We start from the raw sequence: 18,254 nt of genomic DNA on the forward strand, positions 1-18,254 counted from the left end.
CTGAAAAAAGACTCTCAACACTGTTTTGCTGTATCACCATCCTCTACATCCTGCTGCTGTGTGGCGTTTTGTTTTTTTTAAGGGTTTTGAGGATTACATTGGCAGCTTCTGGCTTAAATGACTACGTGTTCCTCTGTCCTGGTATCATAAGCTGTCTAGCCGGCCCTGATGAAAGAGCATCCTTGGGGTACATTTTGGCCCACTTCCTGTAGGATATGAAGAAAGCAATCACTGGGAAAATGTAACTACAGAATGAGGGTAACTTTGGGGATTCAGAGCTCCATAAACGAGTCCTTGTAACAGTGCTGCACTGCTAGTCCGTGAGTAAGGAGGTTGTTCCAAAGTACACTGCCTTGCTACAATCCTGGCAGATTTTGATGCGACTGGTGGTTGTTAGTCTAAACCACTTCTGAGTTCAGGGAGAAGGAAGAGTAGCAGAGCTGGTGCCCAGGGACTCATGGAGAGATTCCTTGAGCAGAGTCTTTTAACACGGGTCACAGTGGTCTCTATCTTTGTCACCTCTGTCCTGCTCCTGGGTAAATGCTTGTTGTCATGGTGCCCCAAGCTACCCTGCCTTCGCTGTGTGGAACGAAGAGGCAGGCAGGGCACGCTGGACTCCATCCCTGCGCTGTCCACTGTGCCTTGCCCCACGGTGACTCTGGAAGAGGTGGAGGGGTTTTATCGGGAGTTGCACACTCCAACTGGGGGCAGGATGGTGATGAAGCAGCTGCTGAACAAGTTGCTGGTCTACGTAGGCAAGGAGGTGGACCACAGGGGTGCTTGTCTCATGCTGACGGAGATGGGCATCTCACTAGCCATTCCCCCAGGTAAATCTTTGCCAGCCCCTTTATCTTTGCTTCCTTCCTATGGCCGTCTTTCACCCCATGTTGTACCAGGAGATGGGCTGTTTGCGTGCATTAACGCTGATTTATTTTGGATGCTAACAGTGGAGCTGAAGATCCAGCCTATTCAAAAGGCCCAAAGCTTTGAAACTCACTTCCCCACATAGGCTTCCCTTCTGGGCAGGATGCAAACCCATCTTCTTTGCCAGGGGGTTGGGGAAGGAGTGGATGAGTAGAACAAAAGGCACTGGGGGTTGTATCTGCACAGCACAACGGAAGTGCAACTGGGCCAGGAGATGGTATATCCCTGTTAAACTTTAATCAAGCTGGAGACCGTAACAGCAGTAAAGAAACCAAACTAGCAATCCTAATATGTACCCAGTCCCTGATGGGAGGTACAGCCTGTGGCGGGCCAGTAGGGGGCGCTCCTGGGTTGAGCCGCCCACCTCCCTGCACCCGACCACCTTCCAGGCTCCGAATGCCTCCCTGGGGGCGCTTCACGTCTGGCCGACCCCCTTCCTGGAGCACGCTCGCTAGCCTGGGGGTACCGTAGCTGCCACCACCCTGAGAAGGGACTCACTCTGGGCCCTGTGTCCTCGGGGAAATACAGGCCTAAAGTCCTACGGGTACTCGACCCGGTACAGGCACTTGGGGCACTACCCCAAGTCGGGGGCAAAAAAGAAAGTCTCCCTTAGTTTGCAGACCCAAGGGGTCTCCTGGGCATAATTTAGACCCACCCCTCAATAAGTCTCCTACACCGGTCACAAAGGAGAACTTTACTGATTACAGGAGTAGGGTGAAAATAGGGTACAAGATTGAGCAATATCCTAGAAATCCTAAAGAGCAAACAGTCTGGCTGAGGTAGCTTTTTGATCACGCATCTGAGTTACTGCCCGCTAGATCTCTAATCAGATCTCGAATAGCTTACTCACAAGCATCTTCCAAAGGCCGGTGAAGTTTCCCTTTGGAGACAGGCCATTTCTAGCTCATGAGTTTTGGGGGAGTGAGCCAGTTTCGGATGGTAAAGCTCCTCTCAGTCCCCCGCATGGCTGCTGCCCCCTCCTCCTGGGCAATCTTAACTTATGTGGCCCCTGTGACCTCATTCACCCGGTCCAGTGGAGGCCAGCTCCAGCTGGCTGTCGGCCAACCAATTTGAAATACATCACTAGTTGCCGGGCGGACTCCAGCCCACCAGGTAGATGCCCCTCACCCAGGTAGGTGATACCAGTCCCGTGGGCAGAGGGAGCAGGTTTCCCCCTCCCTCAGGACTGCAGCCAGCTCAGGTTGCCTAAAGAGAGAGGGTAAGAGTGTGTCTCCTCTGCTGGGCCCATCCCACAGAGATTTTGGGGAGAAACCAAGGTGGCTTTCTGCCACACAGCCCACACTAAGCTCTATGCCACTGCACCTTCCCCAGTATGGTTGCCAATGCTAGCCACATTGGAGAGACCTCAGGTGCTCCTCCTTGCACTGCAGTCTTACCTTCATTGTGCTGTGGACCCATCCTAGATCTCCTGAAGGACCGTTGTGAAGGAAGGGCTGTCTTTCCTCCTGTGGTAGCCAGCTGAGTGATGCAACAGCTCTTGTAACCTTCCTATGAGAGATGGTCCATTAGAAAGGACCCAGAGTTGGGGACAGGCACTGAGCAAGTCACAACACACCCATCCAACACTTTGTCATGTGCCCCTGGGTAATCTCATGTGAAGCATAAGATTAGAGGAATTGGGGGGGGGGCGGGATGGGAAGCCACCACAGAGAGTGCTGGAGCAGGTCTGTGCGAGACAAACATTCAGCCTTGCTGGTTATGATTGCAGGGGCAGTAGCACTGGGACAGACCAAGAAGGTCTCTTTGGTGCTCATCTGGGACCTGTCGGATTCTCCCCCGCTCTCCAGCTCACAGGCCCTCGTCAGCCCGGTTGTGTACTGCGGGCCCCACGGTTCGGTGTTCCAGAAGCCGTGTCAGCTGGTGTTCAAGCACTGTGCGGGGAGCGTGACTCAAGCAAGGGCTTATACTAGCAACACTGACCTCCTCGGTGCTAAGGCCTGGTGCCCCGTCCAGGACAGAGAGGAGCTCAAGGCAAGGACCACTAGGGACGAATGCCAGATACAGCTCTCACACTTCAGGTCAGTGGGTTTTACGTCTGCTTCATGTCCTAGCACTTAAACCCCTGAGCCAGCCAGAGCCTTGCGAGCTGCGTGAGCAGCTGGGAAGCGGTATGTCCGAGACGAGCTGGGCATCAGGATGCCTGGGCTCTATTCCCTAGCTCTGGCACTGACTTACTTTGTAACCTCGGGTGAGTCATTTTAAGGCACCGCTTCCCAAGTGATTGCCTAAAGGTGGGCACTTAAATCCATTATCAAGCAGTAAAATAGATGGCTGGACTGAGAGCTGTTAAGTGCCCCCTGCTCCCCTTGCCCTCAGCACCTGTGCAAAGGGGGCTACTTGATTAGGCCTTGTGCCTCCCTGTAGCTCTCTTAAATCAGGACTAGTTCCTGGTCCTTTTACAGCAATAAGGAAGGCTCCGCCACGTGCCAGCCTGTAATGACTCACTGCCCGGCCAACAGGCTCCTGAGACTATGCGCCACGTAGACTGCAAGACCAGAAGGAGATGATAACCCTGTGCAGCTGTGGTCCCCACCCGGTATCACCTGCACACTGGAACACGTGGCTCTCAGAGGCTTCGAGGTTCCCAGCTGTAGAACTTCGCTCCTGGGACTCGACTTCTGCCACCTCCAGACAGAGATTTTCTTTGTTCCCTCTTCCCCCTACAGAACTCCTCCCTCCCTCTCCACAGACAGTGGTGTCCGCTCCTGTGGCCCAATTCCCAGGAACTTGTCTGATTCCACCCTTTATTGCTGCAAAGTAGGATCCTTCCAGTTCATGTCTTAACCCTTCTGTCCATCTGCCCTTTCTCCTGCTGTCTGGCTCCCCCACAGCCTCTACACCTGTGTCCTCCAAGCCCCGTGGAAGGCAGAGGCTCGGAAGTGGCTGCAGCTGGCCATCTTCTGCTCCCCACTAGCTGCTGACCAGACTCACCTCCAAATCCGCATATACTTCCTCAACAACACACCCTGTGCCCTGCAGTGGGCAGTTACCAATGAGCAGCCCTTTCGAGGAGGTCTCTGTGGCCCAGTCCAGATCTTCGATTTCACTGGCAGGACCAAGGATATGTGCCTGGCTCTCAAGTACCTCTCGGATGGTAAGAGCAGTGGCTGCACCTGGGCTGGATTTTAACTAGTGATTGAGAGGCGGAGGGCCGTGTTCTGTTCATACTAATGGAGTTAGCGGGATTGTGCTGGTGTGCCTTGGAGCAGCAGCCGGGTTGTTATACAAGCCCTAGGCTATCCAGACCTCCTTCCTTTTCCTTTGTCTAGACCTTGAACCTGGTTCTGCACTGCAAATCAGAAACAGTTGTGCTGAGATCAGTGGGATGAAATGGTGAATGCAGAATCGGTCCCGTCAGTGCAGGGCTTTTATCTAGGTAGACAGTGCTTGATTTACCCCGTCTTTCAGGGACAGGAGAAAACCCCAGTCGTACTGAACGGAGCTGGGCAGATACCACCAACAGAGTTTCACAAGTGTTTCTTTCTGTTACTACCCGAACATGCTTTTCCGGGACTGACACCCATTCATTCCCCTCAAGTGTTCTGGTCTAACGAACAAGTCAGCTGGCAGGGACGTTCATGGAAAGCAGATTGCAAGCAAATATTAGGGAATCCTTGCAGAGAGGGAATGCTTAGTGTGTACAATGCAAAGGTCATTGGCCTAACCCAAGCTGCCTAGCTCAGACACGACTGGTCTCTGCTGTTTTAGATCTAGAGCATCAGGCTCAATCCTCATAGCATTAGATTTAGAGCATAGATTCAGTCCTCATAACATGGTAGAGCTGTTCACTCCTGCCATCTGACAAGGTATGCACATCTGGTAATGAAGGAAAAACCAACTGCATGGCCCTTGTATCCAGTCAAATGTTCTGGGTTCAAAATGCTCCCCAGCAGGAATTAGTGAGAGAGATGGCTGGGAGAATGGATTTGGAGTGATGAATAAATTGGAGACAAAATGACCTCCTCGTGGATGATTCATGAAGAGGAATATTGACCTAATAAAGAACGTGTTATGAGCTGTCCTTCCAGTTCTCTCACTAAGGCCCTGTTACTATAGGAAATGCAGGAGGTGTTTAGTGGGAATCATTGAGAAATCCAGTCCTACATATTTCCTTTTAGCTAAAAGCCCATTTATTTCAATCCATTTATGTCAGCACACCCAGAGATACAAGAAACTAATAGATTGATAATATTTGCCTCTGGGCATGTGTTCTCCAAGGGAAGAAAATCACTGCATTGGCTCTGTGCTGAATTTGATGAAAGGCCAGGAGTTTTCAAGGCAGGTGCTACAACTGCAGGGACTGAGCAAAGAAAATGTGGCTAAAGTTCCAGGAGTTGTTTTTGTTCTTATTAACAATTAAATAGCAATAATATCCTGCCAGTTCCTGTTTCGCTCCCTGAAAACTAACTAGCAAAAACCCTGTTGACTTTGACCTGTTGTGACAGTGCTTAAACACGAATGTCAGGAGGTGTCGTGCCCTAGAGATGTCTCTTCCATGGTCTGCAGTAGGTCTTTCAAACAACCAAAGAAAAGAAAATTCCTACCACGTTGTACGTGGAGCTGTGGCAAAGAAGAGATTTTTAGAGCTACATGCTCTGCTGGTACAAATCAGCACAGATCCACTGAAGTCAGCAGAGTTGCACTAGTTTCCACTACCTTGAGGCTATAGGGAATGCTAGCTCTTTGCGCAGGATCGCTCCTCTTTAGTCAGGAATCTCACTGTCATGTCTCGGTTCTTTAATGCAAGAAATACAGAAACCTGGAGGGCAATTAAATAACAGGGGGAGGTGTACCATAGTGTGAGGCCACTACTGCCATTCAGAGCTTCACTGGAACCATTTCACCCCCTGCAGGTTGGGAAAACGTGGATGACAGTAGCTGCCAGGTTGTCCCCCACCTCCACATCTGGCATGGAAGATGCCCATTTCGCTCCTTCTGTTTCCGGAGGAAGCAGGTAGCCCCCCCGCTGTGTCTGTGCAAATGGCCCTATCCATTCATTGCTCAGAACTTACTATGTGATTTTAAAAATCCCTCCAAAGAGCATGGTCTAGTGGTTAAAACAGGAGTCACTGGGCCTCCTGAGTTCACTCCCTACCTCCAGGGGTCTTGGCAGTTGTTAGAGCAAGAGACTGATTTCTATTCTTATAATTTGTTCCCCTCTCTGTGCCTCTGTTTCACCATCTTCAAAATGGGGCCGATAAATGCCCACTTTCCTGGGGGCTTGCAAGGGTCAGTTAATGAAGGCCAACAGGAGGAAAGGCATTGCAGAAGGATAGAGCACAAATGCTTGTTGCACAATGAGAGAGGAAAAACAGGTTCCTAATTCTCTTCTTTGTTCTGAGGAACATTAATGCTGAGCTGGGGGCTTATGGAGAGGGGAATTCATTTGCTCGGACCTGCTTTCTTCACAACTGTTTTTCAATTTCCTTTTGCGCCATTCAGAATGAAGAAGGGGCTGTGCCTAGCGGTGAAATCATTGTGACAATGCACACCTACCAGAGCGTGAGTCCTGCACTTCTGCCTGAGCAGCAGTCTCCCTGCTCAATCTAGCTACCTGATCTTCAGTTAAACCTGGCTACCTAATCTGTCTCTTTACCCTACTTAAGGCTATCTGGCAGATTAGTCCAGTGTCATTTTAGGTCTTTGGGTATTTGCCAGAAACCTGTACATACATACCCTGTTTAGCTTATCTAACTACTTAATCCAATACATGCAATGGTAACGCATGCATCAAGGTAGACTGAGGTATTGAGGACCAGATCCAGAAAAGGTATCTAAATAGGAGCTTGCACTTGTGTATCTTTTTGTGTCTGGCCTTGTGCATTCCCCAGTCCTGACATGCCGAGGACCGGGGTGGATTTCATCGAGTGCGAGGCAAGAGCTCGAGGTCACTTCTTAATAATTCCATCTCTCGATGCCAGCCAGAACCATGGTTCAGGCTTTTCTCTCTCAGAAAACACTTGACACACAAAGGAGGCCATTTCCCATAAGAGACACTCTGAGCAGCAGTAGCATGGATCTGGATCTTCTCCAAGCTCAGGGCAGCTCAGATCCAGAGTCTGAGACTGTACCTTTAGGGAGGCAAGGAACTGGTCAGAGAGCCTCAGTCTGGATTTAAACTGCTTAATATGCAATGGTTTCAGGGTCCTGAATTCTGCTCCAGGGCCAAGTGTGGTTAAATGATCAAAAAAGAAGATTTAAAATGATTTACCCTTATTTTTGGTTGCTAACTTTAATAACGAGCAATAACCACCACCCTCCCCCACCACCACCTTACTTGGTCTCTGGGTCAGGAGGCCTGGTGGATTACCAGAGCAGCTGGCAGGTTTATCAGAGCCATTTACCTTTTGTTAAAGTTTAACCATCAGCTGAGCAAAGAGATTAAACAGGGGCAGGGTTTATGTATCGATTGAGTGTTTGTGTATAGACTGTATGTGTCAGTTAAATCAGCCACTAGGGATGGGGAATACGCTTGGCTCTCACATGGGTTTCACCGCAATGATTCCCAAGTACCAGTTTGGCCACTGTGTGATCAAGGTATTGATAGAAGGTGGGAACCGAGGGATACTGAATTCAGCAAGATCCCATAGCTTCCTCCACAGCTGTGACCCCCTTATCACCTGCACAACTCCAGTGGAGTTGGAGAAGCTGACTGCTTCCTGTAAGGGGAGCCTGGATGAGCTCCACTGGGAAAGAGGTCTTTTCCACGTGCTGCAGAAAAAGGATTCGTCACTAACGTAGAGGGTGATGGAGTTTGTTCCACCTTCTGGCAAGGCAGTTTCACCTTTGTCACATGTTTTACATAGCCTCAGTCATGCTCACAGGGCCCTGGGGTAGCAAATAAAACCAGGCACCCCCCCATCTTTCAAGACTCCCAAACCATAAAACCCATGTGGATATTGAGGGGTGAGAGAGGGCAGGCTGTGGGTTAATAATGTACCTCCAGTCAGCATGGATTTTCAGACAGAGCAGGGAAGCTGCCTCCTCTTGCCCAGCCCATGAGCTGACTAGGCCGTTCACCCACCCTAACACAGACTGCTCTTAGGGAGAAGGTAGCTCTTTCCCAGACCCAATGGCTACCTTGATCCTGAAAAAGTATGCAGAAACTCTGAGCAATTAAGCCTTACTCCCTTTCTAGAACAGCACAAAGGCTTGCTACAAAGGGTTTGGTTAGGGGGGGAGGACAGACCTGCAGCTAGCACAGGTAAAGATCATTAGCTGATAGCTCCAGAGGCCCAGGCTTACAGCTGGACTAAATTAGCATGCCTCCTCCTAAGGCAATGGAGCTCTGGCAGTTCACACCAGCTGTCCCCCTTCTCTGGGTGCATCATAGTGAGGGACGGGTCCTTTTCTTGCATGGGTGCAGATGGCATCAACAGGTACAACCACACACCAAAGTGCTCATATTCCCTTGTTTCTAGCCTTGACTCTCTAACTGGATGCTGCCAAACTGGTCTGACACCCCCTCCCAACTGGATACTGGCTTGGTCTTTTGCCTGTGAACCCCCTGGGATTTTTCTTGTCTCTGTAACATTTCTGACTGCAGCAGTCGGTCCTTATTTATGCCTGCGTAGGTTCAGAATCAGGCTCTCCATTGACCCAGTACCGGGGGTTGTGCAGCAAGGTGCCGCCCAGCCCTGTGAAGGCTGCTCCTTGAGGGCATGGTGTAGTTGGATGCAGTTTGGGGAAATGACTTTTACTCTGCCTGCATCTCTCCTCTGCCTGCAGGGCCTGGAGAAGAAGTACATGGAAATCTTGAGATTTCAAGCCCCAGAAAATGGGTCACAGGTGACCCGAGTCTCCTCGTCTCCTCTTTGCAACAGGTGAGTGATGGGTCTGTTAAAGAGAGGTGGCTTGTAATGGGCTTCTAGCTGTAGGTGGGAGGTAGTCTCATCTCACAAGGTCTTCCTGCCCTGCTCCTCCTGGTGGCAGGTACTGTAGTAGTGAGCTTCTTCTAGCTAGCTCTCCTGGAGGGCTCCCCACAGCAGCTCTTGCACAGAGCTTCCTTAGTGAGGGCTCCTACACTCTGCCCTGGGATTAGAGGAACTGGGAGAGCTGTCCATGCTGCCTGCCTACTTGTTCATTCCCTTTACCAAGGTGACTGGCACAGCCTGGGGGGGAAACTCCAGCAGAAGTCCTAAATCCCAGGAATTTGGACTAGGAGAAACCTGCGCTCCAGTGCCATGCAGATAACCGCTGCATGAAGCGATTCCTATTGATTTATGGCAGGCGGCGTATCTTCCATCTCCGAGGCAATGGCCCTCATCCCTTTTGTCCAGGTAGTAGGCTGAGTGAATGCACCCCTTCTGCTTGAAAGCAGTGTGGTGGCTGATAAGTCCTTGGCAAACCAGAGCTGTACAGGCAGGGGGTGGGCTGCAGAAGAGGCAGAGCACTGGGCAGCAGGGCCACCATGTTCATCAGTAGCCAGTTTGGACTGAGTAATGCTGGTGTCCCCCCTCTTCCAGAATGCCCCGGGAACTCTTTGAGCAGTTGGAGATGTTGCTGGAGCCAAACAGCATCAGTGGCAATGACTGGCGCAAGCTGGCTTCCAGGTTGGGCCTGTGTGGTATGAAAATCAGGTACTTACAAGTCTTCTCTCAAGCTAAAAGAGCAGGGTGTGGGGGTGGGGAAGAGGGAATGGGAGAAATGCCACTGTGCCTCGCTGAGAGCGTTGCTGGATTTGGCTGAAGCCTGAAGTTGTGTCGTGTATTATCGTGCTGTCTTCCTGGCAGTCTTGGACAGAAATGAGAGATGGAGGGATAGAACCGGCGAGGAGCAGCCCGCTCGTCTATGTTCTAAACTGGGGATCGGCAATGCGGGGCCATTTTCCTTGGCAAACCAAAACCGACCCAGACTCTGGGCAGCTTCTTAGGGAGGCTGCGTGGGGCTCCACACTCCTGGCACCAGCTCTGTGGCTGTGGGAGCTGTGAGGTCTGGAGCAGGGCAACTCTGGCTCCTTCCCCACTATCTGCCCAGGCACATGGATGCAGCCGCTGCCGGCAACAAGGATTGGGGCCCTTGTGGCTCCCCCATCTCTGGCTCACCAAGTTGAGGTTGGGGTGATCTTGTCACTTCAGCCAAAAATGTTTCTGACCCCTGCTCTAAATACATACTTGCTGCTGGCTATGTAATGCTTCTCCTCCTTGTGCATACTGAAAATGATCCTGATAAGAATAACGATCCTGATAAAAATAACAATCAAGCCCTTTCATTCCCTCAAGTGCTTTATGGCTGGACAGTATGTGCCTCACTAATTAGTTTTGACCTGCAATTTCCTTTCTCGATTGTTTTTGGCCAAGGAGGTATGGCTGCATTAGAGATGAGGGCCCCTGGGCTTTGGGGCACATCAGGTAGGTGATGGTGATGCAACATGCTTGAATGTAGCTGTCTTACACCCAGCCCTGCTGCACGCCACTCTGAAACATCAGGAGTCCTACAGGATGGTGCATGAAATTTGAGGCTGGTTCTAGAGCACGTAGGTCAGTCTTTTTCCATGCTTGAATCACTGGTATGGCCCATATTTACAATTGTGCTGCGTACCTGCAGCTCATTATACAGCCATTGAAAGCTAGGGGGTTGAGGGGGTGGAGAGGGCTAGGCCTGTTGATTGGGACCCATGTAGTAAATAAGAGTGGTGGGGGAGCTTGAGCAAGAAAGAAAGAGGCTACCCATTGCAATGGAATGGGGTCTTGCTCCAGCTCCTTCAGACAGTTTTGGCAGAGGTCTGAGTCAAGACGCAAAGGCATTCAGTACAAGTATCCAAGGTAAAGAGGCACTTGGGTATAATCTACCATAATATAGTCCTCTGGCTGACCGCTCCATAGGCCTGGGATGACAGGGACATGCATGGACTGATTTAGAGCTCATCTTGGTGAGAATCCAACCAGAGTCGGGGGCTGCTCTGCACTTCTAAAGATCAGACTGAAGTTTGGAAGTGGTGCCCTTTCCTAGAAATGTAGGGGTATGTGTGTGCACGTGCACGCGCACACGTGCCTGGGCCAGTTTTCAATTAACTCTTTCTCCAGACAATCCTGAACATTAGGAAACTGGTAGCAGTGCTGCCGAGTAACTTGATGAGCTACTGCATCAGGCTGAGTGCAAGGTTAAAGAGTGAATCTACTTTTTGCAGCAAAAGCTATGGTTAAGAGCTCAAGGCCTGACAGATCTCCAATTAATTAACATTAATGAATCTGCCTAAATCCCCTAGGCTGCTTTGAAAGGTTCGGTCTGTTTGCTGCCCTATTCGGGCTTCCTGGGACAGTTAACCAAATAGCTGGGACTCTGGACTAAGATATACTTTGGAAGGTCAGGAAGGGGAACCTTATGCGTTAGCCATAAGCGTGGCGGCCTTCTCAGAACATGCGAGAAGCTTGCATGAGGAAAACCAGGAGGGGATTTTGCAAGGATCCTCAGTGAAATAACGATCCTCTCATCAGATCTATCCCCTGGCCCTTCCATTCTTCTTATTCATAAATGTTAGGGGCCAGAAGGGGCCTCACAAAATCATCAGGTCCACCTGATGATCTGTCAGCTTGGTGGGCTGCCTGTGCTGTAGGCTCTGACTCAGATGTTTTTCAGGGGAAATGATCTACTCCTCACTCCAGTACCAGAAGCGGGAGGGAGGCATTTGGTTTCCAGGGGACAGGTCCAGCAGCCTGCCACTCAAAGCAGACTGACTCCTGCCCCAGGTTCCCATTTAGGCACACATACGGACAGCTATTCACCTTCCTGCTCTGATTCTGCTAAGGAAAGGTCTACACTTGTAGTCAAAGTGCCGTGGAGGAAACAACTGACATGGGGCCAGTCTCTCTCCATCTTAGTTTAAGCCTTTTGCTTGATGAGTAGTAACAGTTAGCATTTGCAGAGACCTTACCTCTGTACAGGAGCAGATGAGTGGTGTCAAGTCCCTTTAACAAATGGGAAAACTGAGTCGGGGGGGGAAGTGACTTGCCCAAGACAGTGGGAGAGCCTGGATCAGAACTGAGGTCCAATTCCTGTCCCCTCCATTGTGTTTCATTGTCTTGGTGTTAGTAAAGGCTATGTGGGGAAGCCTGGGTGCTGGGCAACTGACCCATGTTCCGCCTGGCAGGTATTTCTCATGCCAGCAAAAACCGGCAGCTGCTACCCTGGAGATCTTTGAAGAGCAGAATGGGAGCCTGAAGGAGCTCTACAACATCATGGTGGCCATGGACAGGTTGGACTGTGCCTCGGCCATCGAAAGCTTCCTGAATGGGACGGGGAACAGACACTGCTGCAATTTGCCTACCAGCCCCTTCAGAAATCATCACCAGCTGGTAAGAGACCGAGAGTCCCCAGAACAAGAACTGCAAGAACAAGGGCAGCCTATGGCATGGTCCCCAGGGAGAAAGGTGCTGGCACCAGAAGCTTATGAAAACCAAGCCCTGGAGGTGGAAGAGGAGAAAGTCTGAGCTGCAGCAGTGAGAGCTCCCCAGCCTGTACTCACCCTGGCCTATTTGGATTTTGGAGACAGATTGCCCGGAAGGGAGCCTCTGGACTGAGCAGAAAGGCTCCCCACCCTCACGCTCCCAGCATTGGGTGCTTGGGGTGTGCAGCAACTTCCTCCATGTTGGCTGGACTCAGCTTCTCAAAGTTTGCATTGGACTATTTTCTGGCATTGCCGGCCAGTCTGGTTTCCCTATTACCTGGTGAGGGATGGCAGTGCCTGGTTGTTTCCAACTGCAGACTTAAGGGTGGTGTGGTTTCTGAGGCTCGACAAGAAAGAGATGCTTTTGAGTGCGATGACAAGTGATTTGTCCGTGCAGGGTGGGGACTAGCAGATTCTTGCTTCCAGGTGGAAGACACAGGAGTCTATGTCTGAAGCAAAGTGCCATGTATTTTGGGACGGCACTGTTGTTATTCTGCTCGGAGGGGGAGAACTGCAGCAGTTGTGGCAGGGATGAGGGGAGACGGGCCATCTCTGAACTGGGCCTCCACTCCCTTGCTGTCCTAAGTTCCACTCCCATAATTAAGTGGGAAAGCTCCTCCCTGTGCTCACAAGGGAAAGCGAGTCCCTAGGTGGGACTTTGTATGTGGCTGCAGCACTGTGTGAAAAGGCCTGTGCCTCTTGCATCCTTCCATCAGCAAGCTAGGGGAAGCACAAGGGAAAAGTGATTGTGATCCAGCCCTGGCAACAAGCATAGGGAACAGCAGCTGTGCATCACTGATCCCCAAGCAGGAGGCCTGGGATTAGCCAGCCTGCTGCAGCTTTGCTCAATGGGATACCCTTAGGCCTTTTTAGGCAACCGTGCATGGCCATTTATGGATTTCATCTCTTGGCACCCCAGAAGGCTGGGAAAGATCATTTTCCCCATTTAGAGAGAGTAAAACACAGAACTGATGCAATTTGTCCAAGATCACAGAAGAGGAGGCACAGCTAGGAACTGAACTCCGCCCAACTGAGACCCAGTACTGCCCCCCATAGTCCACCCTACCAGCCCTCCCCAAGCTGAGCTGAGTGCCCAGCCATGGAAGAGAACTGCAAGAAAACCTTCAGGTACCACACACTCATAGGAAGACTAGAACGGCACACGTTTTATTTTAAAATATATATTACATATCCTTTTAAAAGAGGATGATTTGCAAATAGTTTTCCAGTTGGACAGTTCAGTGTGTTCCACAAGCCCCTCTTGCCACAGAGCCAGCATTGAAGATGGGAGGGAAAATCTAAAAAAGAGAGGTGGGGAAAAAGTACCCCCTCTTAAGGGCATACCTACTGTCAAAGCTCTTGTCCCTTTCTTCCCTCTGCCCCACTTGTAGGGGAGGAAGGCAGGAATTGGGGGAGGTACTCTGGGCAGTGGGGTGTCCCTGGGTACCCTCTACAATGGCTGCCAAGTGGGGAGGGGCTCTGTGGAACACCAAGGCTTCCAAGAACTTAACAAAAAGATCAAGCAGAATTGAAATAATAGCTACAATATGGCTTCAAGTATACCTGGAAAACCCTACCCTCACAAAGCTTCACAGTCAGCTGCTACGAGTCAGGCTAAGACCTCCCCTCTGAGACAGCACCATGTCTTGCCCCACAACCCAGGCTGACAGGAGGATCCCAACCTGACCCCAGGCTCCATAGTGTCACCACCCTCACACATGTGTTTCTGGCCCCTTACCAGTGCCAGGTCCCAGCACAAAGTTTGGACTAGTGTCTGGAAGGGGGGAGGTAGGTCAGATGAGCCATCCCCTAGCTTGAGATAATGCTTTCATCCATGAATAAAGAACCACTGCTCCATGGGAGAACTGGTACCACTGAACAGGCTGAGTAGTGGGGAGGAACTTTTCCCTTGTGCTCTTGTCCCTTTTCATACCTCCTGTTAAATGCTATGATTTGGATTTCTCTTTTGGCATCTATTCACAGTATTATTTTTTGCCCAGCTCCCTGCTCTAACACCATGTGCCTGCTCCCTCGCCTGGTGACAGTCCAGCCCTGAGCAAACCTCTAGCCGGCGTGGAACCAGCTCCTGCTTCCTGTTAGTAAGGGATGGGATAGGATACAGGAAACATGGTGGCCCTAGCCAGATATACTAACCCCTCCCCAGTGCAGAGAACTTAGTTTTTGCAGCAATCTTCTTTCTGTGGCCGTGTGCCCTCTTCCTTCCCCAGACACAGAAAGCAGCATACCCTATGAGGTGGTGCCTTTGTAGTAGCTTAGCCACATTTCCCCATAGGTTAATCCCACAGTGGTTAGAAGCTTTCCCCAAGGACTAGTCCCCTTGAGCCATTTTTATGTCCTCTGTGCAAGGACCACAACTTCTAAGGAAAAGGAACTGCTGGCATTGCTAGACCTGTGGACAGACGTCCTCTCTGTAATCGCACAGGTAGCAGAGAAAAATTCCCAGAGCAATTTTTCTCCAGGCCCTCCTGTTCCATACTCTGCCAAGACAGCCTACTGTGGTGGGTCCAAGGTAGATAGGCTCACTAGACTGAGATCCTAAAAACTCAGTAGTCTGTGGGAAAAGAACAGTGGTCACCAAGTAGTTTTGCTTCTCTCTTTCCAGGGGTGCTTTTGAACCAGCAGATCTAAAAACGGAGAACTGCCATAGCCCATCCCAGTCCCATGAGCCATGCCTCCCTGACTAAAAGCTACATGAAGGTGGCTTTCTTCCTTTAAAGTAGCCCAGAAGGCAGAACTAGAACAAGCTGCAGCTGGGAGCTGGATTCAGACCACAGCAAGTGAAGCATCAGGGCCAGGCAGGAAAACGGCAGATGATAAAATCCCTTCGGCAGCCGTCTCCATTGGATTGTCTCATTCCATGAGACCTTTTCTGTGGAGCTAAACTAAAAGGGTAGTCTTCTCTAGTCTTCCCCTCGGACCATGCTGCTGCAGGGGCAGCTGGTTGAATGTGCAACAGTTATGCCATCCTGTGGCTGGATACAGTACCCCAGATCAGCAATTAGATAAGCATCTCCCTGTTCAAACCTGGTTTCTCTGCTCCCACTCTGGTACTACTCTCTAAGCAGAGGAGAGTCTGCTCAGAGCAGTGGAGGAATACAGGAAAGTTCCCACAGCCTATTCGTATAGCAAGCAGAAGTTCAAGGGAACCACTTGAATTTTGGGGGGGGAAACAGAGGTTACAACAAGGCAAAGGTTCAGTTTTCAAAGCTATCTTCTTGGTCCAGGTCTAGTGGCTTCTCCTGGGGCTGGAGTTGCAGCCTGTAGTCTCCCAAAGGTCTGCCAGCATCTAGGAAACTGGATGAAACCGTTAAATATGGCCCACTACTAGAAGACCAAACCAGGAGAAGATCTAGCCAAGCATGGGTTTTGCAAGAAGATCCTCTCACATTATCAGTGGTACTTTCAATGTACCAGTAGAGTAGTACAAGCTCACATAGTAATTCAGAGATTTCCAAAGGCCTCTGACAAGGTCCCACACAAGAAGCTACTAAAGGCAAGTAGTCACGGAGGAAAATGGGATGAATCAAAAAGCTGGCGAAGCCGTGAGGAAGGAAAGGATTAGGAATGAGTGGTCAATTTTCATCAGAGCAAGATGCCTCAGGTTCCTCCCCGCATGTAGTGGCATCTGAATGCAATTATTTGTCAGGAAAAAAAAAGAGTTTTGCAGTACTAAATAGGAGAGGGAGGCTGAGGTATTTAGGTTAGCCCAGGACAAAGAAGAGAGTCTGGAAATTCAAACACCTACTCAAATTAGAGAAATGGGCAATTGAACATCTAGTGAAGCTATGCGTGGGCAAGTTAAAAGCAACATATGTTACAGAGAAAACTCCAGCCTCGTTACACACATCTAACTGGCACTGAAGTTAAACACATCAGCTCAGGAACAAGACCTGAGGACCCCTGGAGACGGTTCATGATTTCTGTTCGGCACAGAACTAAGGCAGATCAGGTTACATATGAAACGAGAGGCAGAACATGGTGGAAAACATCAAAGTGCCCGTCTATGAGTCAGTAGTCTGCATTCATCCGGGTAACGTACATGAAGAAATCAGGGTAGGGGTTTTCAGAGGTGACGAATCATAGAAGTCAGGTCAGAAGGGACCTTGTTGATCTTCAAGTCTGACCCCCTGCCTCGGCAGAAGAAACCGGGCTCAAATGATGCCAGCTAGGTAGGCATCAAGCCTCCTCTTAAAGACCCCCAGGGTAGGAGCCACCACCTCTTCCCTTGGAAGTTGGTTCCAGGTCCTAGCTGCCCTGACCGTGAAGTAGTTCTTGCGGATGTCTAATCTAAACCTACTCTCCAACAACTTGTGGCCATTATTCCTTGTTATGCGGGGAGGGGGTGGTGCTAGGGGAAACAAGGTCTCTCCCAAACCCTTCTGGTCCCCCCTAATGAGTTTATAGACAGTCACCAGGTCCCCCTCAGCCTTCTCTTGTAAAGGCTGAACAGGTTCAGGTCCCGCAGTCTCTCATTGTAGGGTCTGCCCTGTTGTCCCTGGATCATGCAGGTGGCCCTCCTCTGGACCCTCTCAATGTTGTCCACACCCCTCCTGAAGACAGAAAGAAGGGATGGGGAAAACATGCTTGTATGCAGGGAGATTGAAGTAGCTGCTGATTTTCCCCTTAAAGAAAGGACAGGAACATGAAAGCTGTGATAAAAAGCATTAAAAAGCAAAGTGCCTGGGGAAGCAGAGCTGGAGGTGCTCTTCTCCCTGCATCCTCACACACTGACAAGGGACAGTGGCTGAAATTAAGCAGACAAAAGGGCAAGATCATTTGCAGATGAAGCGGTCGGGCTGTGGTGCTCCCTGCCACGTGCTTTGGTTGAGGATCACAATCTACATGGCAATGGTTCCCAGTCTGCGGTACGCATACACTGTTAGATTTATTATAATTACTTTATATGACAAAAATTTGCTGGCGGTACTTAAGGTTGTATCCTTTTAAGTTGGTGGTGTGCAACCTGTCAGTTTGAGAACTGCTGCTTTATGGGGTAGTAAATGTGTAGCTTCAGGCTTTAAGCCTGTTTCTAACTATTAGGGATCTAAGTAAGACCTTTATTATGGCAGTGGAGGGGGGAGTGGAGATAGTCTCTTATTTGCCTACACTTTCCTCTGAAGCATCTGGTTCTGGTGCTGGTCACTGTCAGGGTCAGGACAGCAGCAACACAGATCCAGTATCACCACCACCAAGATAAGCCAAAGCATCCCTCTAACCATCTCGACTGCCTCCTCTAGAGCTCCCGCATTGCCCGGACTGAACAAAGACGCGAGAATGGAAAAGTCCCAGATAACAGCACTTCATACTTTTAGTTTTATAAACATTGCCATGCCTTTCTATGCAATCCCCAAGATTAAGTTAGGCAGCCAGATCCTCAGCCAGTCAAAGGTGGTTTTAGTCCATGGCAGTCATTCAGCTGGGGATTTGGTCCTCCCCTGAACTGGCCCAACCATGCTAGAAACAGGGTTAGCTGAAGCAGGCTTAGGCCTAGTTGGAGCCAGAGGTGGACGCAGCAGTCAGTTTCAAGCTTTACACAGTAACCAGAAGTGAGGAATACAAATGGCCAAGGCACTGGGCTCAGACTCATACGGGACCCATGGCCTCAAAGGCTACAAGGATTTCGGAGTCAGGATCTGGTTGGATCCACTCTCTGAATGACAGCAGACAAGGAGCTGTTTACAATTTTCTAATCCTGACCAGAAGTGCAAGCAGCAGGTCAAAGAGGCCCTGCCAGGTGGAGTCTCCCCGGAAAGCCCTTCCACTACGGTGGCTGTTGCTGAGACAGCAGCCCTGGGAAGGTGCACAAGAACCTAGCGGGACATTCAGGAGCAGCTGAAGTTCAATCTGCAGAGAGCTGCAGCAGTAAAGAACGGATCCACTTCCTAAGCCTCCTGCTGCTCAT

At 50.3% G+C, this 18,254-nt stretch overlaps 1 protein-coding gene across 1 annotated transcript; it reads left to right on the top strand.

The window, feature by feature from the left end:
- The first annotated feature begins 195 nt into the window (after positions 1-195).
- UNC5CL (unc-5 family C-terminal like) lies at positions 196-12,435 on the top strand. Its single transcript, XM_019546699.1, has 8 exons — positions 196-827; positions 2,654-2,963; positions 3,777-4,039; positions 5,799-5,899; positions 6,388-6,447; positions 8,674-8,768; positions 9,411-9,524; positions 12,035-12,435. The coding sequence occupies exons 1-8, from the start codon at positions 458-460 to the stop codon at positions 12,372-12,374; spliced, it is 1,653 nt and encodes a 550-aa protein (XP_019402244.1). The 5' UTR covers positions 196-457; the 3' UTR covers positions 12,375-12,435.
- The last annotated feature ends 5,819 nt before the right edge of the window (positions 12,436-18,254 follow it).

This window comes from Crocodylus porosus, unplaced genomic scaffold (assembly GCF_001723895.1).
Source record: "Crocodylus porosus isolate Cpor-Errol unplaced genomic scaffold, CroPor_comp1, whole genome shotgun sequence".
Classification (NCBI taxonomy): Eukaryota; Metazoa; Chordata; order Crocodylia; family Crocodylidae; genus Crocodylus; species Crocodylus porosus.

Coding starts and splice junctions, on each gene's coding strand:
- UNC5CL (XM_019546699.1), top strand. CDS start 458: ATGGAGAGATTCCTTGAGCAGAGTCTTTTAACACGGGTCACAGTGGTC. Junction 828..2,653: donor CTCACTAGCCATTCCCCCAG/GTAAATCTTTGC, acceptor TTATGATTGCAG/GGGCAGTAGCACTGGGACAG. Junction 4,040..5,798: donor TCTCAAGTACCTCTCGGATG/GTAAGAGCAGTG, acceptor CACCCCCTGCAG/GTTGGGAAAACGTGGATGAC.